This window comes from Cheilinus undulatus, linkage group 11 (genome assembly GCF_018320785.1).
Source record: "Cheilinus undulatus linkage group 11, ASM1832078v1, whole genome shotgun sequence".
NCBI lineage: Eukaryota > Metazoa > Chordata > Actinopteri > Labriformes > Labridae > Cheilinus > Cheilinus undulatus.
Window position 1 is genome coordinate 36,095,820 of NC_054875.1, and position 22,504 is coordinate 36,118,323.

At 38.3% G+C, this 22,504-nt stretch overlaps 1 protein-coding gene across 1 annotated transcript in view; it reads left to right on the plus strand.

Annotated features, from left to right (window-relative positions):
- LOC121516966 (metabotropic glutamate receptor 4-like) overlaps positions 1 to 22,504 on the plus strand; it is a 238,041-nt gene that overhangs the window by 193,901 nt on the left and 21,636 nt on the right. The window contains exon 6 of the mRNA XM_041798429.1: positions 13,269 to 13,469. Coding sequence (XP_041654363.1) covers positions 13,269 to 13,469 — 201 coding nt within the window. The remainder of the gene's footprint in view (positions 1 to 13,268; positions 13,470 to 22,504) is intronic.

The window sequence follows — 22,504 nt, forward strand, 5'->3', positions numbered from 1 at the left end:
AAGCAAGACAACAAAAAGAGATGTCCTGTAGAAATTTAGATGCCTAGTTGAGAATAATGACAGCCAATATGATCAGGGACGGCTGAGGCTTTGCCCTTCATTCCTTATGACATCAGGATAAGGAAGTTATTCTGCAGATAATTTAAAGATTAGTTTGAATTTTGGTGGAACCTTGGAGTATCTCTGCATCAGTTGTCAGCTCATAGCACTCTTGCTCCATCTATTTCAGTTTTGAAGGTGACTGGCAGGTTTCATGACATGCTGCACTGATTTGCAGATAAGTGGGGGTTAAATTAATTAAGTCCACAAATAAAGGACTCCATCATGATCTCTTTATGTACCTGAAAGGGCTGTGAAGCCAACAGCAGGATAAGATACTCCCTGGTGTATAGACACTGGTGGATGGAGTAGGTTAAGATGAGCAGTAGACTCCTGAGGAGCTCGTCCCGGACACAGATGGGATGGTTGAGGTAGCTGGGGTGGAAGAGGGTTGCAGTGGCTGCACTGAAACAACAGACTAAATATAGAAGATTTTTAAGTATGACAGCAGCAGGGTGCCTAGATCAAGAGAGGTCATGTCAGAATGGGATTGGCTTAGAATTTATGACAGTTGATGCCCATACGAGCTGATTACCAGAGCAGCAAAACAGAGTGAGACAAGTCAGATATGTGATGAGTGTAAGGAGTGATTAGATAATGAATAAAAGGATGAATGGAAATTAAACAGTTTACAGCTTCATTTATTTCTTTTTGAAGTATATTTTTTCATTTTTAGCCTGTATTCATAGAGAAGGACTGTGGATAGAGTCAGAAACAGGAACGAGAGAGTTGGGAAGAGACATGTGGGGATGGAATAACAGGCTGGACTTGAACCTCTGTCGCCCGTGCTATGCTTCATTTAGTCATGGTGGGACATTTGAATGAAAAATCTCAGAGTTTAAGCATGTGATTTAAAAGTTTGACATACAAAAATATATATATATTTTTTAATCACTTTACAGGGGCTTTAAGAAATATTTGTGATTTCAGCCCAGAATCATCACATTATCATTATTATCTGGAATTAAAGGAGCTGTAAACTGGGATTGTCCAGCCACTGTTTTTAGCTTGGTTTCCTGTTATTTTTTTCTTTATAGTGCCATGAATGTACAACTCTAAAAACATTAACTTATGACTTTTCAAACTCTGAAATTTAGTGTTTTTTCACATTTTTTTCTTCTCAAAAATAAATACATCCCCTTTCTAGTCATGATTTAAAGAAAATATATGCTAAGGTAAAGATTTTAAGTTCTGAAGATGGATTAAGTAAAGATACTTTATCATCATTTTTTCATTGGAAACATAAAAGGTTTATAAGTTGCAAAACTTTATTTTTTTGGCTGTCAACTAAAGTTCTTTAGAGAAAGAAAACCAAAATTGGAAAAAAAAAATGTCTGCAGGTTAGAGCAGGAAAATACCGGCAATCAAGTTTACAAATTAAATTGCAGGCAGCACATATCTGGAGTTAGCATCAAGCAAAACTTCTTGCTTTGACGTTGCTTAATTTCCTGTAGATTTTGCTTCTTCATGGTCTGTTTTTTTCAGAGCCATCTGACAGCTACATTTAGTCATATTTCTAGCCAATTTGCTCAACCTCAAAGACAGATATTTTGATTTACATCAAGCAAAAGTAGCTATCATAAACCTTGAGATGGAAGCACAATTGAGCCTTTACATGAATCATTTAAATAGCTGATGATTTATTTGATCTGAAGATCAATTCAGCTCTATAAAAAGGTGAGTAAGATGTTACCTCAGGGGTACTGAAACTGCCAATATGACATTAATGATCCTCTGTGAGTTAATTATGTGGAAGTCCATATTTCTAACTTTCAATCACATCCATCCTCTAGTTAGCATAACTTAAAAGAACTCTGGCCCACTGTGTCAAAGTGAACTTCTCCCCCGCTATGAAGAAATCATCTTGTCCTTGCTCATATTTTAACAGATTACTGAACAGACTGTCTATGATGCTCAGAATCACAAAGAAAGACATCACAGTGTACAAGAGTAATAAAATGATCTTCACCCCTCTGTGTTGAATCATAAGGAGAGATTTACCTCCATTCAAAGAAGTATTGAAAGCAAAAGCGTACAGTGTGACCCGGAGCTGCCGGATCACCATGTTCTTTCATATTCTGAAGGTTTACCTTGATGGAAACACCTGAAGCACTGATAAAAAACAGCAATAAGTACGTTTTCATCTCCATTGACATCTGTGCTAGTTCTGCACAGCTGACTAACCTGCACAGCACATTTAAACATTGAGTTAGTGTTCTTTTTCTCCATTAGTCAGCAAATGAAGCAAGGTTTGAGAGGATTACAATCTTGTGGACATCTAGAGTCTCTACAAGTTTAATATGAGGTTGATATCATCTAAAACTGAACACTGAAGAATCGTCGTCAAAGATTGATGAGCTAAGGAAAACTGTAAGATCAGGGAGAAATGCAGATCTATTAATAGCACGAAAAATGGACAGTGGGGGGGAAATAGTATTGAGAGCTTGTCTGACAAGTCTTGTTAAGTTTGAAGATCCATTTAAGACTTGTTTTAATAATGATTCTGCTTTGATTAATACCAGTAACACTTTATTTTTGTTAGCCTTAATTACACAGTTATTATATAGTAATAAGTAGTAATAATGGAGTAACTTCTCATGAATAAGGAGGGAATAACCTTGTAATAAGTTGGCGTTTTACTAAGTAATAACTTTAAAATATGGTTACATGAAGGATATATTTACCTTAATTACCAAGTAATCCCTTGCAATATTGTAGCAATTGTCTGGTATCAACCCCCTAACCACTAAACCCTAACCCTAAAAATTACTTGAAATTGTTCAAGAAGGACTCACTTTGATTTAGTGGTCCAAAACAAAGAATTAACTTGGAATTACCAGTTGAAGAGAGAGCTCTGAATTGAGAGAGAAATATAGAGAGAGTGCATGAGGAAAGACATTCATCAAACAAAGTAAAGAAGGGGAACTGATCCTGCAACCAGTACATGGAGGACTGTGGCCTAAAGGGGCACCTGCTGGGCTAAACTGGCAGCCACGACATGATGATATTATAAATCATACAATATTAACACCTGATTTGATTAGTGATGCAAAATATTACCTTTATGACGTAGCTTTCAGCAGATATTAGCTTAAAAAGTGAAACATCAGTATTGGCAGGCATGAAAATTCTGCTGATATTTACATCTAATATTTTTGCTGTAAGAATCTGCCCATATAAGATGTAGTCTGTGGCGTTTAAGGTTGGACTAACATACTAAGTTGTTTTCTTTATCCATCATCATTCCTGACATTAAAAGAGTGTTTTAAAGGCTGAAATATGTTTTATTGTTCATCCTCAAACTTTACATTGTGTGTTTTAGGGACTAAAATTTTGAGTATGAACTACATTTATACATTGGTATTGATGCTGTAACAGCTAAAACTATTTTGTAAATATTGGCATATCAGATATCAGCAAAAAAACATTACGCACATCTGTACTTTAATCCCACAAAAAACAAAAACTGGAAGTCAAACAAATGTTTGTTTTTAACAGAAGCTGCATTGAAATGTCTGCACACTGTCTCAACACCGCTCTCTCTCTCTTTAGGATGAAAATGAAAATGTGACGAGAGATCGTTTTTTTTTTTTTATTTGACCTAAAGCTTTAGTAATTTTCAGTTAAATACTTGACATTATATATTTTTGAAACATGTGCTATCTTAAAGTAATGACCAACCACAGAAGTAGCTACACATTGGCATGTCAACTGGAATATTAATGAAATAATGCCTGGGTTTTCAGTTGCCACAGCCACTTTGACAGCTGCATAAGCATGCTGCAATATTTACCACTAATAAATGATACTGACACTGGTTCTCTTTTTTTAATGTGCAAATTTGAAAATTGACATTGCAAAACTCCTGTACAATCAAACTGGAACAATGTTGGCAGTATTTTGGAACTAAAATATAATCATACTTGTGCAACTGAGAAAATGGCTCTCTCCTTCTCTCATGGCAGCCAGGGGCTGACATATGTCAGAAAAGCTTGGTGCTTTTGATCCTGTCAGACATTGTTAAGTAACAAGAATTGTGGCTTTAAAACTGAAGGTACCACAAAGTATCACAGGAGGAGCTGGGGTGGAGGAGGGCTGCAGACAGCGGCTTGCAGAGGGAGCAGCAAAGAGAGCCTGGCTAGAGCAGTTTGAATAAGGCAGCATAAGTGTGATCAGCTTAGAAGAGGACCAGCTGGTTGTCAGCTGATGAAGGCTTGAGTGAGATCAGCTGATCTCAATTATATGGCAGCGCTTGACTCTGTGGCCTGCCTGAGCTAACGCACCATTTGACAACCTTACATTAAAAATCATACACAAAGCCAAATCCACTGACAAATAATCAAAGTAAATACTGCTTAATGATGATGAGTGAAATGCCAAACCTGACTTCAATGAGACCTGTCAGCTCTATAGAGCAGGTTTGATGTCACCCGGCAGTAAAACATGAGACATCTCACTATAAATGATCCAAATGTCTAGGTTCGTTTTGAGTTAAAGACAGTCAGTGCATGTGTGTGTTTACATATGCATGTATGTGGGGGGTGGGGGATTCAAATGAGATGCTGTGACAACCACAAAAGAGACAGACTGCTTTCCCAGTCCCACTTTGCCTGCAGCACATTCACAGAAAAACTGGCAGTATTCAAGCTCTTTAAACATTCACAGACTTGTCACTGATGTTAAATTGCCTCTTCTTAGCGAGCAAACAGTGGGGGAGCATATAGATAATAACAACAAGACAAACACAAACTATTCATCTATTTAAAGCTAGCACTTGTTAAAATGAAGCACTGCTGCTGAGATAAAAACTGGGTGCCACACACATCTTTAAAGATGTGCCAAAAACAACATAATTCCAATTTATCAACTCACTCATGTCGCTCTTCTTGATCTGATCATGATGCCCTGCTTACAATTTCTTATGTTGTGCTTGTCTCCCTGTAAAACTGTGAGTGAGACAGTGAAAAGGCCAAGCATTCGTTGAGTAACACGGTAAGTTGACTTAATTGAAAGCAACAGGGCAAAAAGCTCAAATAAAGCCCCCTTGATGACAGTCAGCAGATCACATTAATTATATATTTATGTCTAATCATTGGAAAATGTCAGAGTAACAACAACTCTTCTGTAATTATGAAGCATCCTGCAAAAGCACAGTGTGGGCTTTTTTCCCTTAAGCATGCCCATTAGTGTGCCAAATTGATTTATGTCACCTGTCCCACTTTTCCTACATTATGTGTTATTGACTTGAGCCATTATTCAGGAACACCCTTTCAAGTTATTCTTTGATGGCAGAGATGAAATGAGACGCTGTATTACAAATAATTCCCGTTCCACACATTTGCCCCGTGAGCTGAACAGAGTTCAAATTCAGGAGATTTAATTATTCTGAAAAAGCCTTGGCGTTCAAAGCACAAGGAAACAGAGCGACTTAGACAATCTACTGAGTGGATGCAAATGAATCTCTATTACAGGGTGTCAGTATTTTGGTTTCACTTTAATAGGCTCTTAAGATATTGTCACAAAGAATGAAAATGTGTCAAATGCCTTCTGTAACTCCAGTAATCGCTTGTCTTCGCTGTTTCTGATTACAAAATGAATCATATTTCTGAGGGGGGCTCATTTGCAATGCTCTGTTGTTCTCCTGCTTTCAGAAGATGGCTGCCAGAAGTGTTTCTTATAAGATGTATCTGTCACATTCAGAGAAATTACACTGCAGACAAGTAATTTACAGTATGATTGCAAGAATCTAGATGAAATATTCATGCATACATTATAAAAGGGGGAAATATTAGAAGAACAAAGGAAGGGATCAAAGACATACAGTATTAATTTAGTTTAAGAAATACAGAAGTTAAGAAGGTAAATCACAACCAAGGATCTCATCGTCTATAATCAGTCAATCAGTCTTCAATTATACAGTCTCAATTCATAACCAAAGTTATCTTAATAAACTTCAAAAAGAGGGCTGGTCTATACCATCAGCTTAACTCAGTCTTGTCTGAGTTCTGTAATACAGGATCCCCCTGCCCTTTCACATGCCTATGTGGAAAGCATCAAGCAGGGACAGCACACGATCCTGCTTTTCCTCTGCAGATAAGGAGAGCCTTAGTCTGGGACAGAAGCAGCAAAAAACCAGAGCAGAGCAGAGCAGACATCAATGACAAAAAATTACATTGATTAAGTCAGAAGGAGGAGCTGGGGTGGAGGAGGGTTGTAGAAGACAGCTTGCAGAGGGAGCAGCAAAGAGAACAAGTAGTTTAGACAGCCCAGGTGCGATCAGCCCATAGCATGCTTAGAAGCAAATCAGCTAGTTGTCAGCTGATGAGGGCTTACCTGAGATCAGCTGATCTTGAGTATATGGCAGTGCTCAACTCTGTGACCTTCACAAAACTAATGCTAAACACTTGATTTCTGCACAGTATATTTCTCAAGTCAGACTGCATGTACAATTGCATGTCATCTGCATGGCAATGTAAATCTGTGGAATGGTTCCTGATAATGTAACCTTGTAACCTGGGTCTGGACCCAAAAGGGGGTCACAGAGGTATTTAAAGTAGGTCATGAATGAGTGCCTGGGAAAAAACAAAAAAAAAATGTTGAGAATACCCAAGTGGAAATACATCCAAATAACATACTCTCTTGAATAACTGCAGCTCTTTTCCTGGAGTAGCTATATTTTTTTAAATGTATTAATTGCAAATATTTTCAGTGTCTTAATCTTTGATATGGAATTTCACATTTTCAATTAATGTATCTTTGTCTGGAGAGTCATGCCGGGGGTCTTTTGATATGTATATACATGGATGTATGTTATTTATTGTTTATATTACTGAGCGGTTTCGTCTTGTCTAGGAAACCTTAAGAGTCTTATTTTGAAGGTTGTACCTACGTTGCTTGACATACTGTATTTAAGGTGCTACTCTGCTCATTGTTCACAACGCTGAAGTTGAGTCAAAATGGGTCCATGAGTCAAATTGCGTCCATTTTTCCTTGGCTAAATAAAACTGCTTAAAGAACATTTTTTGAGTGCTGCCGTCTCAGTTTAAATGAGACAGAATTCAAGTGAAGACAGCAGTTAGCATTAAGCAACTTCTAGGCAAGATTTCCTTTTTTATGTGGCGTTTAAATCTGGAATATAAAACCTGCATTTGTGTGTCCATGACATGCCTTTTGAGTGTCAGTTCAACACTAGAATCTGAATTACACACTAGCTCTACCCAGGCTCACTCTAGCGGCATGATAAATTTCAATTTGATTTTTTTTATAATTAAGGGGACTAAAATACAAAAAATACAAGGGATAAAAGCCCAGAGTAAATGTCAAATAAAGCTCAAGTGTGTTCTTAATAGGGAAAAAAAGAATCGTATGATGTTTGGTTTTTTAATAAATTGCTGATGCGTTTCATGCAGCCCAGTGAGGGAATGTGAATGCCGTCTGGCTTCAGTAACACAGTGTCAAAGCAGATTTGTAGTTCAAGTTCAATCATTTGATTTAGAAAGGCCTGCTAGTTGCACTTTTATTCAGATATCTGTTTACAGTCAGTAATAAATCATCACGGGAGCCGGTTTGTCATTAGTACAGATAAGGTTCGGCCTGTTTGTTGTTTTCCATACGGAGCGTTTGATTTGTATACCCCAATGTCTGCTGATACGTGATTGGTAAATACAGCTCGGACAATGAATGTACTACGAATGAAGACTAAATATGCTAAGAATCACAGCCCCTGTGTGCAGATTCTACACCTTCATAAATATGTAAATAGAGACCAGAAGAGAAATAAATATTCTGATGGTGCCTTTAACAAGCCTTGCATGCGACGTGCTTTTTCTCTTCACTAGGACTGTCTCCCCTCATTGATGATTGGTCTGTACATACAGACTTACTACTAGTGGGAACAGTACTAAAAACACAAATACGAATATTTCCCATGCTAACAATACCTCAACCACATTGTTTTAATGTAGAATATATACACTTAAGATCTGTCTGGTCAATCTCAGTACTACTGTGATGGAAACTTAATGTTCAAATTTTTTTGTCCCTGCATTGCTCCTTTCCCTTTTGAAGCTAAATATTCTTTAATTAAAAAAAAAAAAAACTCAATTTGATTCAATCTGAGGCAAATTAAAAAAAATCCAAGCTAATAAAACTATAAAAATAGTAATTATAAAAGACTTCTCAGTTTTTTTTCTGTTTTGTTTTGTTTTGTTTTTCAAACCAGGTTGTTCTGGTTTCATTCAAGGTTTCTGCTTGTTAAAAGGAACTTTTTTTCTTTACTGCTGCTGCCAAGTTCTTGCTCCTGGCAGGCTTAAGTTAGGTCTCTTCCTGAGAAATATTATCCAGTATCCAGGGAACATTCTAGACTTGCTTTACTGTTCACAAGTTTTGAGATAACTTTTTTCATTTGATTTTCATTGATGAAAACATAGACTGATAATTTTTTCCTCAGAAGTTCAGCTTAATTCTAACAGAGTTAGATTTCCTGAAGTGTCCTTGAGGAGTTCTGGTACCAGTACTGTGTTCCAGGTTGTACTTATAAGCAAATGTCACTAAATTTGTGGCTTTTACCGTAGTATTCTAGACATGCTGTTTCTGTCTGACTGCATGTAAAAAGAGGCTTTAATTTGTGAAATAATGAGAATTTCAGAACATCCTTAAACTGTTTTCTACATTATTATGCAAATGACATTTTTCTCTCATTTTCCTTAATATCAATGCAAATGACAGAATATTTTTCTAGTCATCAGCCATTAGAGCATGATTCAAATGTTTTTATACAAATTTCATAATGATAACCAATATTTTTTCAAAATAAAAACCTCAAAATACACTGTTTCACATTATTAAGCAGGCCACAGGTTTCAGCAATATGGGACAGAAAAAGGATCTCTGCCACTGTAAAGTGTCAAATAGTGTAATGCCTTGGACAAGGAATGAAGACGCTAGATATTTCATGAAAAATTAATTGTGATCAACGTACTGTGAAGAAATCTGTGGCTGATTCAGAGCACAGATTGGTTTGTGCAGATAAAGGCATAACGAGGAAGGTTTTAAAAGGACGAATTCATCAGATTAAGAGAGCAGATGCTAAAATACCATTACAAAGCAGCAAATAGGTAGTTGAAGCTGCTGGCACCTCTGGAGTCCCACCAACCTCAAGGTGTAGGATCCTCCAGAGGCTTGCAGTCATGAATTAATCTACTATTCAGCCACCCCTGACCAATGCTCACAAGCAGAAACAGTTGCAGTGGGCCCAGAAATACATGAAGACTCATTTTCAAAAAGTCTTGTTGACTGATGAGTGCCGTGCAACCCTGGATGGTCCAGATGGAGGAATAGTGGATGGTTGGTGGATGGCCACCATGTCCCAACAAGGATGTGGCGTCAGCAAGGAGGTGGTGGAGTCATTTCTGGGCTGGACTCATGAGGAGAGAGCTGGTAGGCCCCTTTAGGGTCCCTGAAGGTGTGAAAATGACCTCGGCAAAGTATAGAGTTTCTGACTACTTTCTTCCATGGTACAAAAAGAAGAGCAGTGCCTTCTGTAGCAAAATTTTCTTCATGCATGACAATGCACCATCTCATGCTGCAAAGAATACCTCTGTGTCATTGGCTGCTATGGGCATAAAAGGAGAGAAACTCATGTGTGCCCCCGTCCTGCCCTGACCTCAACCCTGTTGAGAACCTCTGGAGCATCCTCAAGTTAAAGATCTATGAGGGTGGGAGGCAGTTCATATCAAAACAGCAGCACTGGGAGGCTATTCCAACATCCTGCAAAGAAATTCCAGCAGAAACTCTCCAAAAACTCACCAGTTCAATGGATGCAATAATTGTGAAGGTGATATCAAAGAACGGGTCCTATGTACCTTGGCCTGTTCTGGGGGGGTTCTGCCATTCTTCTTTGCAAGTCCTCTCAAGCTTAGTCAGGTTGGATGGGGACTGTTGGTGGACAGCCATTTTCAGGTCTCTCCAGAGATGTTTGATAGAGTTCAAGTCAGGGCTCTGGCTGGGCCATAGAGTTGTCCCTAAGCCACTCCTGTGTTGTCTTGACTTTGTATTTAGGGTCATTGTCATGTTGAAAGGTATTGCAAACCTTCGGCCCAGTCTGAGGTCCCGAGCACTGTAGAACAGGATTTCATTGAGAATATCTCTTTACTTTGCTCCATTCAGCTTACCAGTCTCCCAGTCCCTGCTAAAAACACCCCCACAGCATGATGTCGCTACCGCCATGTGTCACTGTTGGGGTGGTTTTCGACAGGGGATGAGTGGTGTCTGGTTTCCTCCAAACATTTAATTTAGAAACAGTTCAATCACTGTAAAGAATCTTGTTTCTCACAGTCTGAGAATCATTCAGTTGCTTTTCTGCAAACTCCAAGTGGACTTTCATGTGTTTTGCACTGAGGAGAGGCTTCCGTCTAACTCTACCATAATGCCCAATTCAATAAATGGCTACACTGATGTTCATCCCTCTGCAACTGTACCCCATCTCCACACATAATCTCCTGGAGCTTGGTCAGAGTGACTTTTGGCTTCTTGGTCACCTCTCTTACTCAGGTCCTTCTCCTCCAATTGCTCAGCTTGGCCAGGTGACAGGCTCTTAGAGGAGTCCTAGTTGTGCCAAACTTCTGACACTTAAATGTCTTCCACTTGAGAATTATGGAGGCCACTGAGCTCTTGGAAACCTTTAGTGCAACAGAATTTTTTTAGCCTTCCCAAGATCTGTACTCTGAGCTGTGCAGGCAGTTCCTCTGACCTATGGCTTGGTTTTTAATCTGATATGCATTTCCAGCTGTGACGCCTTCTACAGAGAGGTGTGTACCTTTACAAATCATGTCCAAGCAATGTAATTTACCACAGGTGAACTCCAGTCAAGGTGTAGAAACGTCTAAGCAACAATCAAGAGAAATGGGAGGAACCTGAGCTAAATTCCAAGTGTTTTGCAAAGGGTCTGAAACCCTATGTCATTGCGATATTTCAGTTTTAATTTCTATTACATTTAGAGACATTTCTAAGATTCTGTTGTTACTTTGTCATTATGGGATAGTGAGTGTAGAGAAAGCACAAAATAGACCTACCGTTGATCACTGATTTCCAACACTAAACATTAAAGCTTTGACTGGGCTGGGACTCTATTTTAAGTATATAATGTTGTGTCCAACTTTCTTTGAAATTAGTGACATTATAACTTCATAGTTACTAACAAGGAGCAAACAATTTAGCTGAATATGCCAGTTTACATTATCAGAGGCCATTACTTCATATTCCTTCCATCCCTTGACAGTAGAAGGCAGAGGAATAATCACATTATCCTGTTTGAGGTGTAACAGAAGAGGAGCAGCAATAATTGACTCAGATGTGTGGAAACAGTTCAGACTTGGAATATGTAGCACAGCGATGCTGATAGAAGTCATTTCATGTACATGTTTCTCTCAGTTTGGTTTAGACATGACAACACATTAATGCAAAGAGCCACAATCCCACTGAGGGAGCAGCTGTGAGTTGAAAGTGTTATGAAAGCAAGGAAGAAGAGTGTTTTCATTTCTGTCTAACAGGCTGAATTACTGATGGAGTTTTAAACTCATTTTGCTGTTGAGCACTTGATTAATGACCATCGTTGTGAGTGCGAGGGACACTCACCCCGGCTCCTCACAGTAATTCCACTGATATACTTTGATAACGGTAATGAAAATGAATCAGTTTCATTAACAAGATATTAGAGAGTGAATTTTTACAGTGTGTTTTATACAATCCGACACTTCACAAACACACAAGAAAGAAGAGCGGTGGAGTTGGGGTTTTTCATTGCTAATGGCTCTTACTCTATGTTCAGAGTTTTGCTGCATAGACAACCTTTACGTTAATGAAACTGGACTGCCAAATTTGATCGCCATCAGCTATTTACACTTTTTGGTGTAATATCATTTTTAACATAAAGTCATTTATTACTTAGGCGAAATCTGTTTTCACTTTAAAGCCAAATCATATTGGCCATGATGGAGTTATTAAATCAATAAAGGGATAAAACAACCAAGGGGGTGAATACTTGTTTTAAGCACTGTATGATCCTTGGTCAGCTTTCCTATTTCCCCACAATTTCACTGAAAGTTTGGCTTTTCTTTATAGCTGAAAAAATACAAATCAATACTACAACCAGACTAACATTGAGAGGTGAGATGCTAATTGTACTGTATTTTACCTTTTACATGTTAAACCGTGCACTTTCACACTTTGATTTAGTTTTTCTGAAGTATCCAAACTTAGAGCAGTATCATTGTCTGCTGTCACTCTGCTCAGGCTGGTTGGCACAGTCTTGGCTAATGAAAGGATTAAGCTGCTAATTGAAACCTTGCTGGCAGTTAACGCATTTTCAAGCCTTTAGAACAACCTCAGCTATGATTAATATACACCTGTCAAAACTTATTACATTAATACTGTAGAATGATTAGGCCTGTCTTCCTGCATCTTCCACTCGTCCTCTACCTCTCTATCACACTCTTTCATTTTTACATGTTTATGGCTCTGAGGTGTCATGTTTCTTCGTGGGGATGAACATGAAGACATCAAACAAACGAGAGAGAGAATCTTTGACAGAGATTGTTGTGATTTTTATGTCCTTTTTGATGACTGTGTGGATGCAGTGTTGAAAAGGCTGGTACCTGCTTCGAGAAAGACTAGATCAGGATATATGACACTAAAGTCTCTTGTTGAATGAGTGGGTCTAATCAACGATCATCATAACATGATGACAGAGGCTGCACAAGGCAAAATGTGGAGAAATCTGTGATTGATGTCTTGAAGAAATAGCATGTAATTAGTGGTTAAAGTATTCAATTCAACACCAATCTCCAAATAAATTAAATATGGTGAAAAATGGCAGGTTCACAATTGAGCAATCAGGGCTCTTGAAAGGCTATCATTAGCTTGATTTTACACATCTAGCAATCATTGTTCAGCTAGTACACTGTGGACTGATTGTGGAGCGGCTGTTTTGTTCTGTGTAATGTGTCATTCATATCAAAAGTTGCATTTTTCACTGTCAAGAACAAAATGACTCAAGCAGTGAAACAGTGCATAGGACCCATAGGAGTTTGAAATAATTAGTGATCATTTTTCTTGCAGCATTAGTGAACTATTTTAAGCGTTTTCACTTTCTTTTGTTAACTTTCTTTCAGATCACGAGCGGATCGGGAAAGACTCCTCCTACGAACAAGAAGGGAAGGTTCAGTTTGTGATAGATGCGGTTTACGCCATGGCTCATGCTCTGCACAACATGCACAAAGATCTGTGTCCAGGAAAGGTCGGTCTCTGCTCCAAGATGGACACCATCAACGGCACACAGCTGCTCAAGTACATCCGCAATGTCAACTTCACAGGTATGTACCGAGAACCCCTATGACTGTATCCTGAGCAATCTAATAGTCCCATTTTAGGGTTCACCGGCACACTCCCCCCACTGGCTGTTTGATACACAATTATCAACTCTACATAAATGACTCCTAGCAAATGTAGAAGCTGAGATCCATAGGAGGGTTGACAATCAGCAGCAGAACAGCATGTTTTATCATACTTACTGATATGCAGGAGATGTACTCTGTGAGAATCCCCCGCCTTATCTCGTCAATGATGAATCGCCCACGCAAAATTTCTCCTTATAAGTGCATCGGCTTAAGTTTCAAATTAAATATATAAAATGTAGCTTTCCACAGAGTATCCTAAATCACTCACTCATTCTAAAATCCCAAGGTCATCTTAGATGTAATATTATTTATTATTTTGAAATCACTTTCTGCCTTGCCTGAAATCTACTTGCTTTTGTCGCTTGAAGGAAGCACTTACTTCTTGGCTGTTTCATGGTAAAATCATCCGTGAGGTTACTTTTAAATGGATGTGTGTCAAATTTGGTCTCATTTGTGTGCTCTTATTAGGAAAAAATAACATGCAATTTAAAACCTTATGGGAGATTTTAAACCTCCAAATGTATGAGGATGTGGAACATGCCACTTTTTTGTTTCAGTTACCAAAAATAAAATTTGGTCAAAATCAATAAAGTAGTGATAGAAACATCAAAAGGCTGCTCCTGTTTATGGTAATAAGGCCTAACTGTCAGAATGAGGTCATAACTTCAACCTTTATATGTTGATCTTTTTCTATATGGCAAGAGTATTCAGACACCTGACCATCACTTTATTGTCTTTATAGTCCTTGCTTTGTGCTCTGTGGAAACCTATTCCATGAAGCTCCTGCTAGACAGTTTCTGTGGTCATGTTAACACCAGTGGAGATTCACAACTCTTCAGCTGTGGAATCAGCAGAGCATTGGTGACTTTTAAGCACCATGTGCCTTTGTAGTTGTTGACACCGCACTGATTTTAGTTAGTCTTTCACTTTATGGCTGAGTTGCTGTTGCTTCTAAATGCCTCCACTTTCTAATAATATCACTTATAGTTGACTGTGGAATATCAAGCAGGGATGAAATTCCACAAACTGTCTTATTGCAAAGGTGGCGTCTATCACAGTATCACATTTGATGTATGAGCTCTTCCGAACAACCCATTTTGTATCACAAATGTTTGCAAATAGACTGAGGTGCTTGATTTTACACTCCTGTGACAACAGGTCTAATTGAAACACCTGAGGTCAATAGTTAACAGGTGAAGCAGCATTTTGGTTGCTTGGCATTAATAGGGTTGCCATCCCTAAAGAGCAAAATGCTTTTAGGAATCTGAGCAGAGCATTCAAAAATACTAAATTTTAGTCACAAAAAAGTATTGTCAACAACAGTTCACATAGTGTCTAGGTAGTGTAAACGATCGATTAAGGATACAGAAATACTAAAGACCAAAAAATATGTATGAGGGTTCATGTCTTATGTAACAGAATTGCCACTCTGGTATTCTAGTACACTCTCTAATAAAGTCACCTGCATTTAATACAGTTGTTTTCAAATGGCACGGCAATATTTCAAGTTTAACAGGCTGACAGTGTTAGCAGCAATATTGTCAAACTATATTTTGTATCTACAACTGTGTCTACATACGTACTGTTTGTCAGACATAGCCCTGAAAAACAACAGCAGGAACATTTCAATACAGAAAAGACTAAATGGGCCTTATTGTCTCACTCCCCAATTCTGCATCAGATGTAAACAGTGCCTGAATTATTAAAACACTATGACAGATCTCCTCAGTTTATACTTTTTGGTGCATCCTGCAAATAAATAGCTTTTTAAGGTTAATTGTTGAAGACATTGACAATTGTTTGGCTAGAAAGGAGTAAACACTATAAAATATTCAGCTCAAGCTTGTAGGAAATGATATTTAGAAGTTGGAGGTATGGTTTGACGGTCAGCGGGCATGCATGAATTTAAAACAGTAACACTCATACATAGTTAAGATGAACCCTGAAACTTTGAAAACTAATTATAGTCCTACATGTAAAGAGGAGATGCACACAGAAAGGGGTCATAAATAGAATTTGCACTGATTTAACCTACTGGCATGTGCAGAAATAATGAAAAAAGTACACAGAAAGCATCTAACTAAAGCTAATGGAACAGGTTAAAACAACTTGAGGTAATTATATGTCAGGTGAGTGGTGTGTCAGAATGCTCGTGCAATTACATAGATTGTGATGAGACCACTTTGGCACAGTCTTAAACCTGCTCCACCTCCAAAGATGATTATACAGTAATGGATATAATTATTTCAATGACAGTTACAGGATGTGCTCTTTGAGTGAGGGGCAGTCACGCCCACTGAAGTACACGGCAAAAATAAGTTAGTGTTTAACTGTAGAATATAAGGGAACTTCAGAATGAGGCCATACACCTTGTTCCAGTACCAGCTGGGATAGGATAAACCTCAATTAGTCTTCCATAAAATGGTGATTCTCTGGGAAATTAACCAGGGAAAGAGAGTGTCATCACTGTGAAATGACAGCAGCTGTCATTTCCACAAAGGCCTGTTGTGAGTAATGTTTACATTAACTTGACAAGGACTAGGACTCTAGTGGTCGCAGGAATAATGATTCTTGTCTGCTAGGAACAAAGGCTAAATTAGCTGAACAATGTTATCAGAGCTCTGGGACCATGGAGGGTAGACAGTTCATCAAGTGGTGGGACGATCACTCGGTATTGGTTCCTTTTTATAACTGTGATCCATAATCTAAGAAACAGTGCTTCTCCAAGCTTTGGTTAAGTCCCACATGGCAGTTTAAGTGCCTTAACAAACCTTTACATTAGCGTTTAAGGGCTGGAAAGGTTGGCATGTGATTCTATATGTACTAAAACATATTAGATTAATGGTTGGAGGGTCCATTTCCATATTCCACATGTCACCTTTCTTTAGTGATGTTGATAAGGGTTAAATTAAACATCCCAGAGTCCCAGCTGTAATTGGTGTTAAATTAACTCGTTCCCCAGTGATAAGTTTCAAGAGTTAAATTTACTCTAAATAGAGTAAAAAATATAGTGTTATCAAAACTTAACAATTCACTTTAAAAAAAATATGAAGTTTAAAAAAAAACTACTCTCAGCAGGCCTACACACTGAATGGGCTAGAACCTTGAAAACCCAGTGAATGGGCCCTCCCCACATGTGTTGGTTGAGTAGCATTGGTGCTAGCATCCTGGCTAACAGAATGTTGGAATTATTCATTTGTGCTACTTTTTAACCCCTTTCCACCACACTTAGCCCAGATTTTTGCCACTTCTTTTTGCCACCATAAACCCATTTTTTTTGCTGGTTTTTACCCAATTTTAACCCCTCTTTGCCACCTTTGCCCATATTTGCTGCTGTTTTGGCACTTTTATCATGCTTAGGATGTCTTTTACTCATTTTTGTCACAATTTTTGACACTTTTAACCCTTTTTGAGACATTCTATTCATTTTACCCATCATTTTGTCACATTTTACAGTCACTTGCTGTTTTTAGTTCATTTTTACTGCTGTTCATCCTTTTTTTGCCACTTCTATTTGCCACTTTTAACCCATTTTTGCCACTGTTTTACCACTTCTTTTTTGCACTTTTATCAGCTGCTTTTGCCCATATTTGTCACTTTTCTTGCAATTTTTAACCTTTTGGCTGCTTTCCATTCATTCCATTTTCCATTTTTGCTACTTTTCATCCATTTTGCCACTGTTTTACCACTTTTGCCACATTTTTGCTTATTTCTTTTACCTATTTTCCCATTTTTTCAACGTTAACCCACGTTTGCCACCCTTTAGCCATTTAACCACTGTTTTACCACTTCTTTTTTCACTCTGTACCACTTTTGCCTCATTTTTGCCCATTTCTTTTACCTATTTTGCCATTTTTTCCACGTTTACCCACTTTTGCCACCCTTTAGCCATTTTACCACTGTTTTACCACTTCTTTTTTCACTCTGTACCACTTTTGCCTCATTTTTGCCCATTTCTTTTACCTATTTTGCCATTTTTTCCACGTTTACCCACTTTTGCCACCCTTTAGCCATTTTACCACTGTTTTGCCACTTCTTTTTTCACTCTAAATGCACTTCTGCCACTTTTTGCCCATTTTTACTTAATCACTTTTGGCTGCTTTCTCTTCTTTTTTGCCACTTTTACCCAATTTTGGCTGCTTTTAATCCATTTTTGCAACATTTCAAATATTTTTGGCCTTTTTCACATTTATTTTATTATTTCCATTAAAGTTGTCTCAGTTTTGCTGTTTGATTTTCTAGCATCCGGGTGGCTTGACTCTGAAGTCTGGCATTACTTTGTTCACATTGTTAACATTACCTATAGAACAGGTCATTCTGTTTCAAATAAAGGGGTTCACATTTGGTAACGCCTACACTACACAACAAAATAAATAAATAAAATCAATACTGTGTTGCTTTGATAAGAGTGGTTATAAATCAGATTGAAAATAAATTCGTAGTTATCAAAGCTTAATTCTTCACTGGACCATGATTTTGCTGTCCTCAATGGGCCCCTAGTTTGGCTGGACCCAAAAAAGCTCTCGTCTTTATCCCAATCTATGTGCAGCATTGACTCTAAGTATTGTTGATGATTTAATCAACTCTGCACTGAAAAATCATCAGTGTTTATTTAACTCCCATAGTGTTGAATTCAACACTGTCCCAGAGTTTTTATAGTTATTGTTGTGGGTTCTCTAATAGTGTTAATTTCTAAAACTCATAGTTATTTTCCAGCACATTTAAGAGGTCTTTTAACACTAAAATATTGTGTCAATTTCCCTTTTGGGTTTTTCTGTTGTCAGCTACTCCATATCAGCTACTAATGCATTTCAATGCATTTTAAAAGGTCTGTTAAATGATGACAGGGGCCGACATTAACGGTTGCCCGAATGCGCGGGGCAACTTCAAAAAGCCAACAGGCAAGCAAAACTTCTAAGGACTTGCCCGATCGGGCAAGCATGACTCTGAGCTTTTCTATTCATTCATTTTATTATTTTCCTCTTTCGTTTCTGTTTCTACGGAGCCCCCGAGTAGCTAGATGCAGTGTGTTGCTGCCTCTATTGGCTGAGCATGTCTGCTGATGTGCAGACAGCTGCACAAACTTTAACTAAAAACCTTTATGAAGGTAAACACTGTCATCAGTAAAGATTCATGGTAGGTCATATCAATAAATCTGTTACCCACATAAAGAAGACAGGCTTTAACTTCCAAATTTAAATTTTTATCATTTTAAATCCATATTTTATTACCGTCGGATATGCTCGACAGAGGAGCGTGTGTAAGAGAAGATAACTGAGGAAGTCCGTTGGTGCTGCGTCTCCTCAGTAAGCTCATTCATTAAGGTGTGCTGTCATGTTTAATCTGAAGCGTCCCATTTCCTCGTTTTAACTTTTTTCTCCCGCCACATCTTGCCGATGCGCTCTCACACTCAGATCTTTTGACAATTAGCCGATGCACGTCATCAATGAGCATAACTCACATGGATCACACGCAGAGATAACACCATATCCAGTGAAAGTTGTCCAAACGTGGGTGTTTTATTTTATCTTTAATGCACAAATGATCATAAATATTGTCAAAAGAGCAGAAATATAAAACCAAAGCTCCAAAATGAGGCAGGCTGAAACGATGTGTCTGGAGAGCTGCAGGTGTGAGGCAGGGCTGGTTTTAGTCATTTGGAGGCCCAGCGCAAAGACCAATATGAGGCCCCTCCCCCTTTTACTAAAGGATTAATAATGAGTGGAAAAAAATTAGAAAGCATCTTTTTTATGTTAATAAAAAAGCAATTGCCTTAACTCATTTACCCTACCACCACAAGTTGGAAGTTACTAACTCAGAGAATATCTTCACTCATGATGCAAAAGTGTTTAACACTGGAAACGACACCAATTCACCAGAGACATGAGAATGAGAATTCCATCTGTGATCACAGTGCAAAGTATATCTAAACACTATGCCCAAGGGTATGATGGGAAAGCTCTGCCTTAAATCTCCAGATTTGAAATGGCAATTGGCAGAGTTTAGATCAAGTGACTCTCAACAGAGTTAGATGGATGAACACTGCCATTTCAATCATAATAGAGTAAAACAGATAAACAGTTCTCCTGTTGACTAAAATTGAGGTTGAATTGGTTTAAAATGTGTAATGTAGAGGCATGATCTGGTATGTTTCCTCAGAGGTGCATTCATTTATAGACTTGTGTAAGATAGTGCAAGAGACTAAATAACATGGAGACAAAGCTAAGAGGAATAAAGTAGAACTGCATGTTTCCTCGTGTTACTATGGAGTCAATGTAACCTTTATTTTGGGAGAAAATAAAGGTTAATGTGACACTTATGTTTGCAGCAGTAAGTTTTCATCCTTAATGGATATTGAAAGGAAACTCTGCAGCGCTCAGCAGTGTGTCCCGATGTTTCCTCCAAAACTTTGTTTACCTGTTTCTCTGTGTGCTTATTATTATGTAAGCAGGTCACTCCTCATCTTTGTAACACAAAAAGTACTAAAAAATAGTTTGCCGTTGTAGCTCGAAGTCACTTCAGTTAAGCTGTAAATTATCAGTTCTCCCTGCATTGGATTACAGATTTAATCTGTAGAATTAAAGAGTAGCTGTCCCATGTTGGAGAAGTAGCTTCTGTTTTTATCTATCGTGTTTTATTACTGGAAAGCTTGTCAGCGTTGATGCTATTGGGGTTAGAACAGGAACAGCTCAAAAATCAATGGTGCACATTACTGGAAACCTACCTTGCTTTTAAGAGTCTTTGGACTCTGAGAATTTAAAAGGTTTAGGAAAACAACATGAATGTCCACATGATCCCAGTGTATTCTGGGAATTGTTTGTGTGCATCCATGCTGACTAGAGGAAAGAGGAGACCTAGGCACTAAAGATGAAGTTGATACCTATTGATGATAATCCCAGTGAGGCTGGATGAAACTGCTGCTGGTTTAATTTAGAATCACAACAGACTTGGTGGTTGTTCTTCTGCTTTTCTTTAGGATGTTGTGTTTTGAGACAACACATAAACCTGATAGAAAGCTGTGTTTAAGTGTTTGGACAAAGGGCTTGGTGATCGGTAAACCAGTATGAACAAGATGACTGATATTACTTTAACTGTAAATGGATTTCTACAAAACCATCATCACTAATTTGAATACACATGTTGTGTTTTAGTGCACACTTCCGCAAAACTGATGCCACCAATAGATCAATCTACCAGGCAGAGGCCAGTAAAGAAAAGTGGCATAAAAGAGTAATATGTGATGCACAACAGCTCAGACTATGTCTCCCAGCCTTCTACATTTTTCACTCTGTCACTGAAAGAGCAGCGCCAGGCAGACATATACACTCAGTGACTCAACAGCACCGCCTCCTTCTTGTATCAGAGTCTTCATCAGAGTGGATGCCAGTGTTAATGACAAATGCAGCACAGCTATTCAGTTAATGTGTGTTCTCTCCGCTCCAAGTTTGATGTCTGCAAATATCAGCAACAATAAGAGCATGTGCTCACTTGCAGGGCATCTCTGTTGGTCTCCACTGCAAGCGATTTGCATCTCCATTACACCTGCTAGAAATGATAGCTTAAAGGTATATTTCAACTCATGACTCACTTGTAGTAAAGTCCAAGATAAAGAAGCTGGCAGTGGCTGTGACTCCTGATCAAAGATGTGGCTCTAAACACTGTAACTCCACATACTCGCTGCTAATTTTAGCTCATTTAAGGCTGAGTTTATTTTTATTTATTTATTTATTCATTATTATAGGGGACAGGGCACATTAACGAATGTGGAAATGTAAATGTGCCAGATCTCAGGGCAGGCTGACGGTGTACAAGAAAGTGTACATCAAGTATGTAGATAATGAAAAAAAAAAAAAAAAGTAAAATCAGACAGCACACACAGACCAAAAAACATAAACAGTACAATATTACAAAAACACACATAGCAATTCAGTTCATCTTATTGGATAATTATTTGTATCACTTACATGTACACTGAACAAAAAGACTCACTACCTGCATTTCAAGCAAATTTCAACATATAACCTCACAAGGAGGCCGCCATGTTTTGATCCACACTCTAAGTATGATGTCATCTGGCCACAGCGCTCCTTGGCCCAAACTATGCAGTTTTGGATGTTTCACTGCTGTTTCACAGACTGGGCACATGAGACTACATCTTGGCTACGACACAGTTGCATTTTTACTACATTTCCACATTAACAAGGTAGAGCTTTTAGACTGTGTGTGAGCGCAGAGAATTTAGAGAACTGAGGTTTTGCCCTTTTTTTCCCAAAACCCTCAAGTGGTTATGGCCAACCAGAAAATAGTAAATTAGAGAGCCCTATTTACCTTGTTGTAGCAAATATGTTCACATTAGAAGAAGTGTTAAGCGTTAGTTTAAGCAGGCTACAGAGTCATCATCATCATTGAGGTAAGCTGATATCATGAAAGCACTCATCAGTCGACGACCAGTTGATTTGCTCTAAGCCCCCCTATTGACTAATCCCTCTTATACTGCCTTATTTGAACTGCTTTTTGTCTGGCTATGATCTGCTGCTCTCTCTGCAAGCTGCTCTTGCAGCCCTTCTCCACCCCAGCTCCTCCTCCATTCTTCATCTGACTTAATCGGTGTTATTCTGTTGTCACTGATGCCTGCACTGCTCTGTTTTTTTGTTTTGTTTTGTTTTTGTTTTTGTTTTTTTTGCCTCTCCCTGCCTCAGACTCTCCTTACCAGCATAGAAAGAGCAGAAACGTGTGCTGTCTCTGCTTAATGCTTTCCACATAGGCTCATGGAAGGGCAGGCAGATCCCAAAACAGCCACACCACCAAACATAAATAACAGCAATAAGTGCTAATTAATAACTACTAATAAAAAATATTTACAGCACCAAATCATGGGTGCTTCTTGACAAAGGGGTCCTGACTGAACTTGCTGAAGATGACCCTTATGGAGGCCACATAGCCCTATAGCA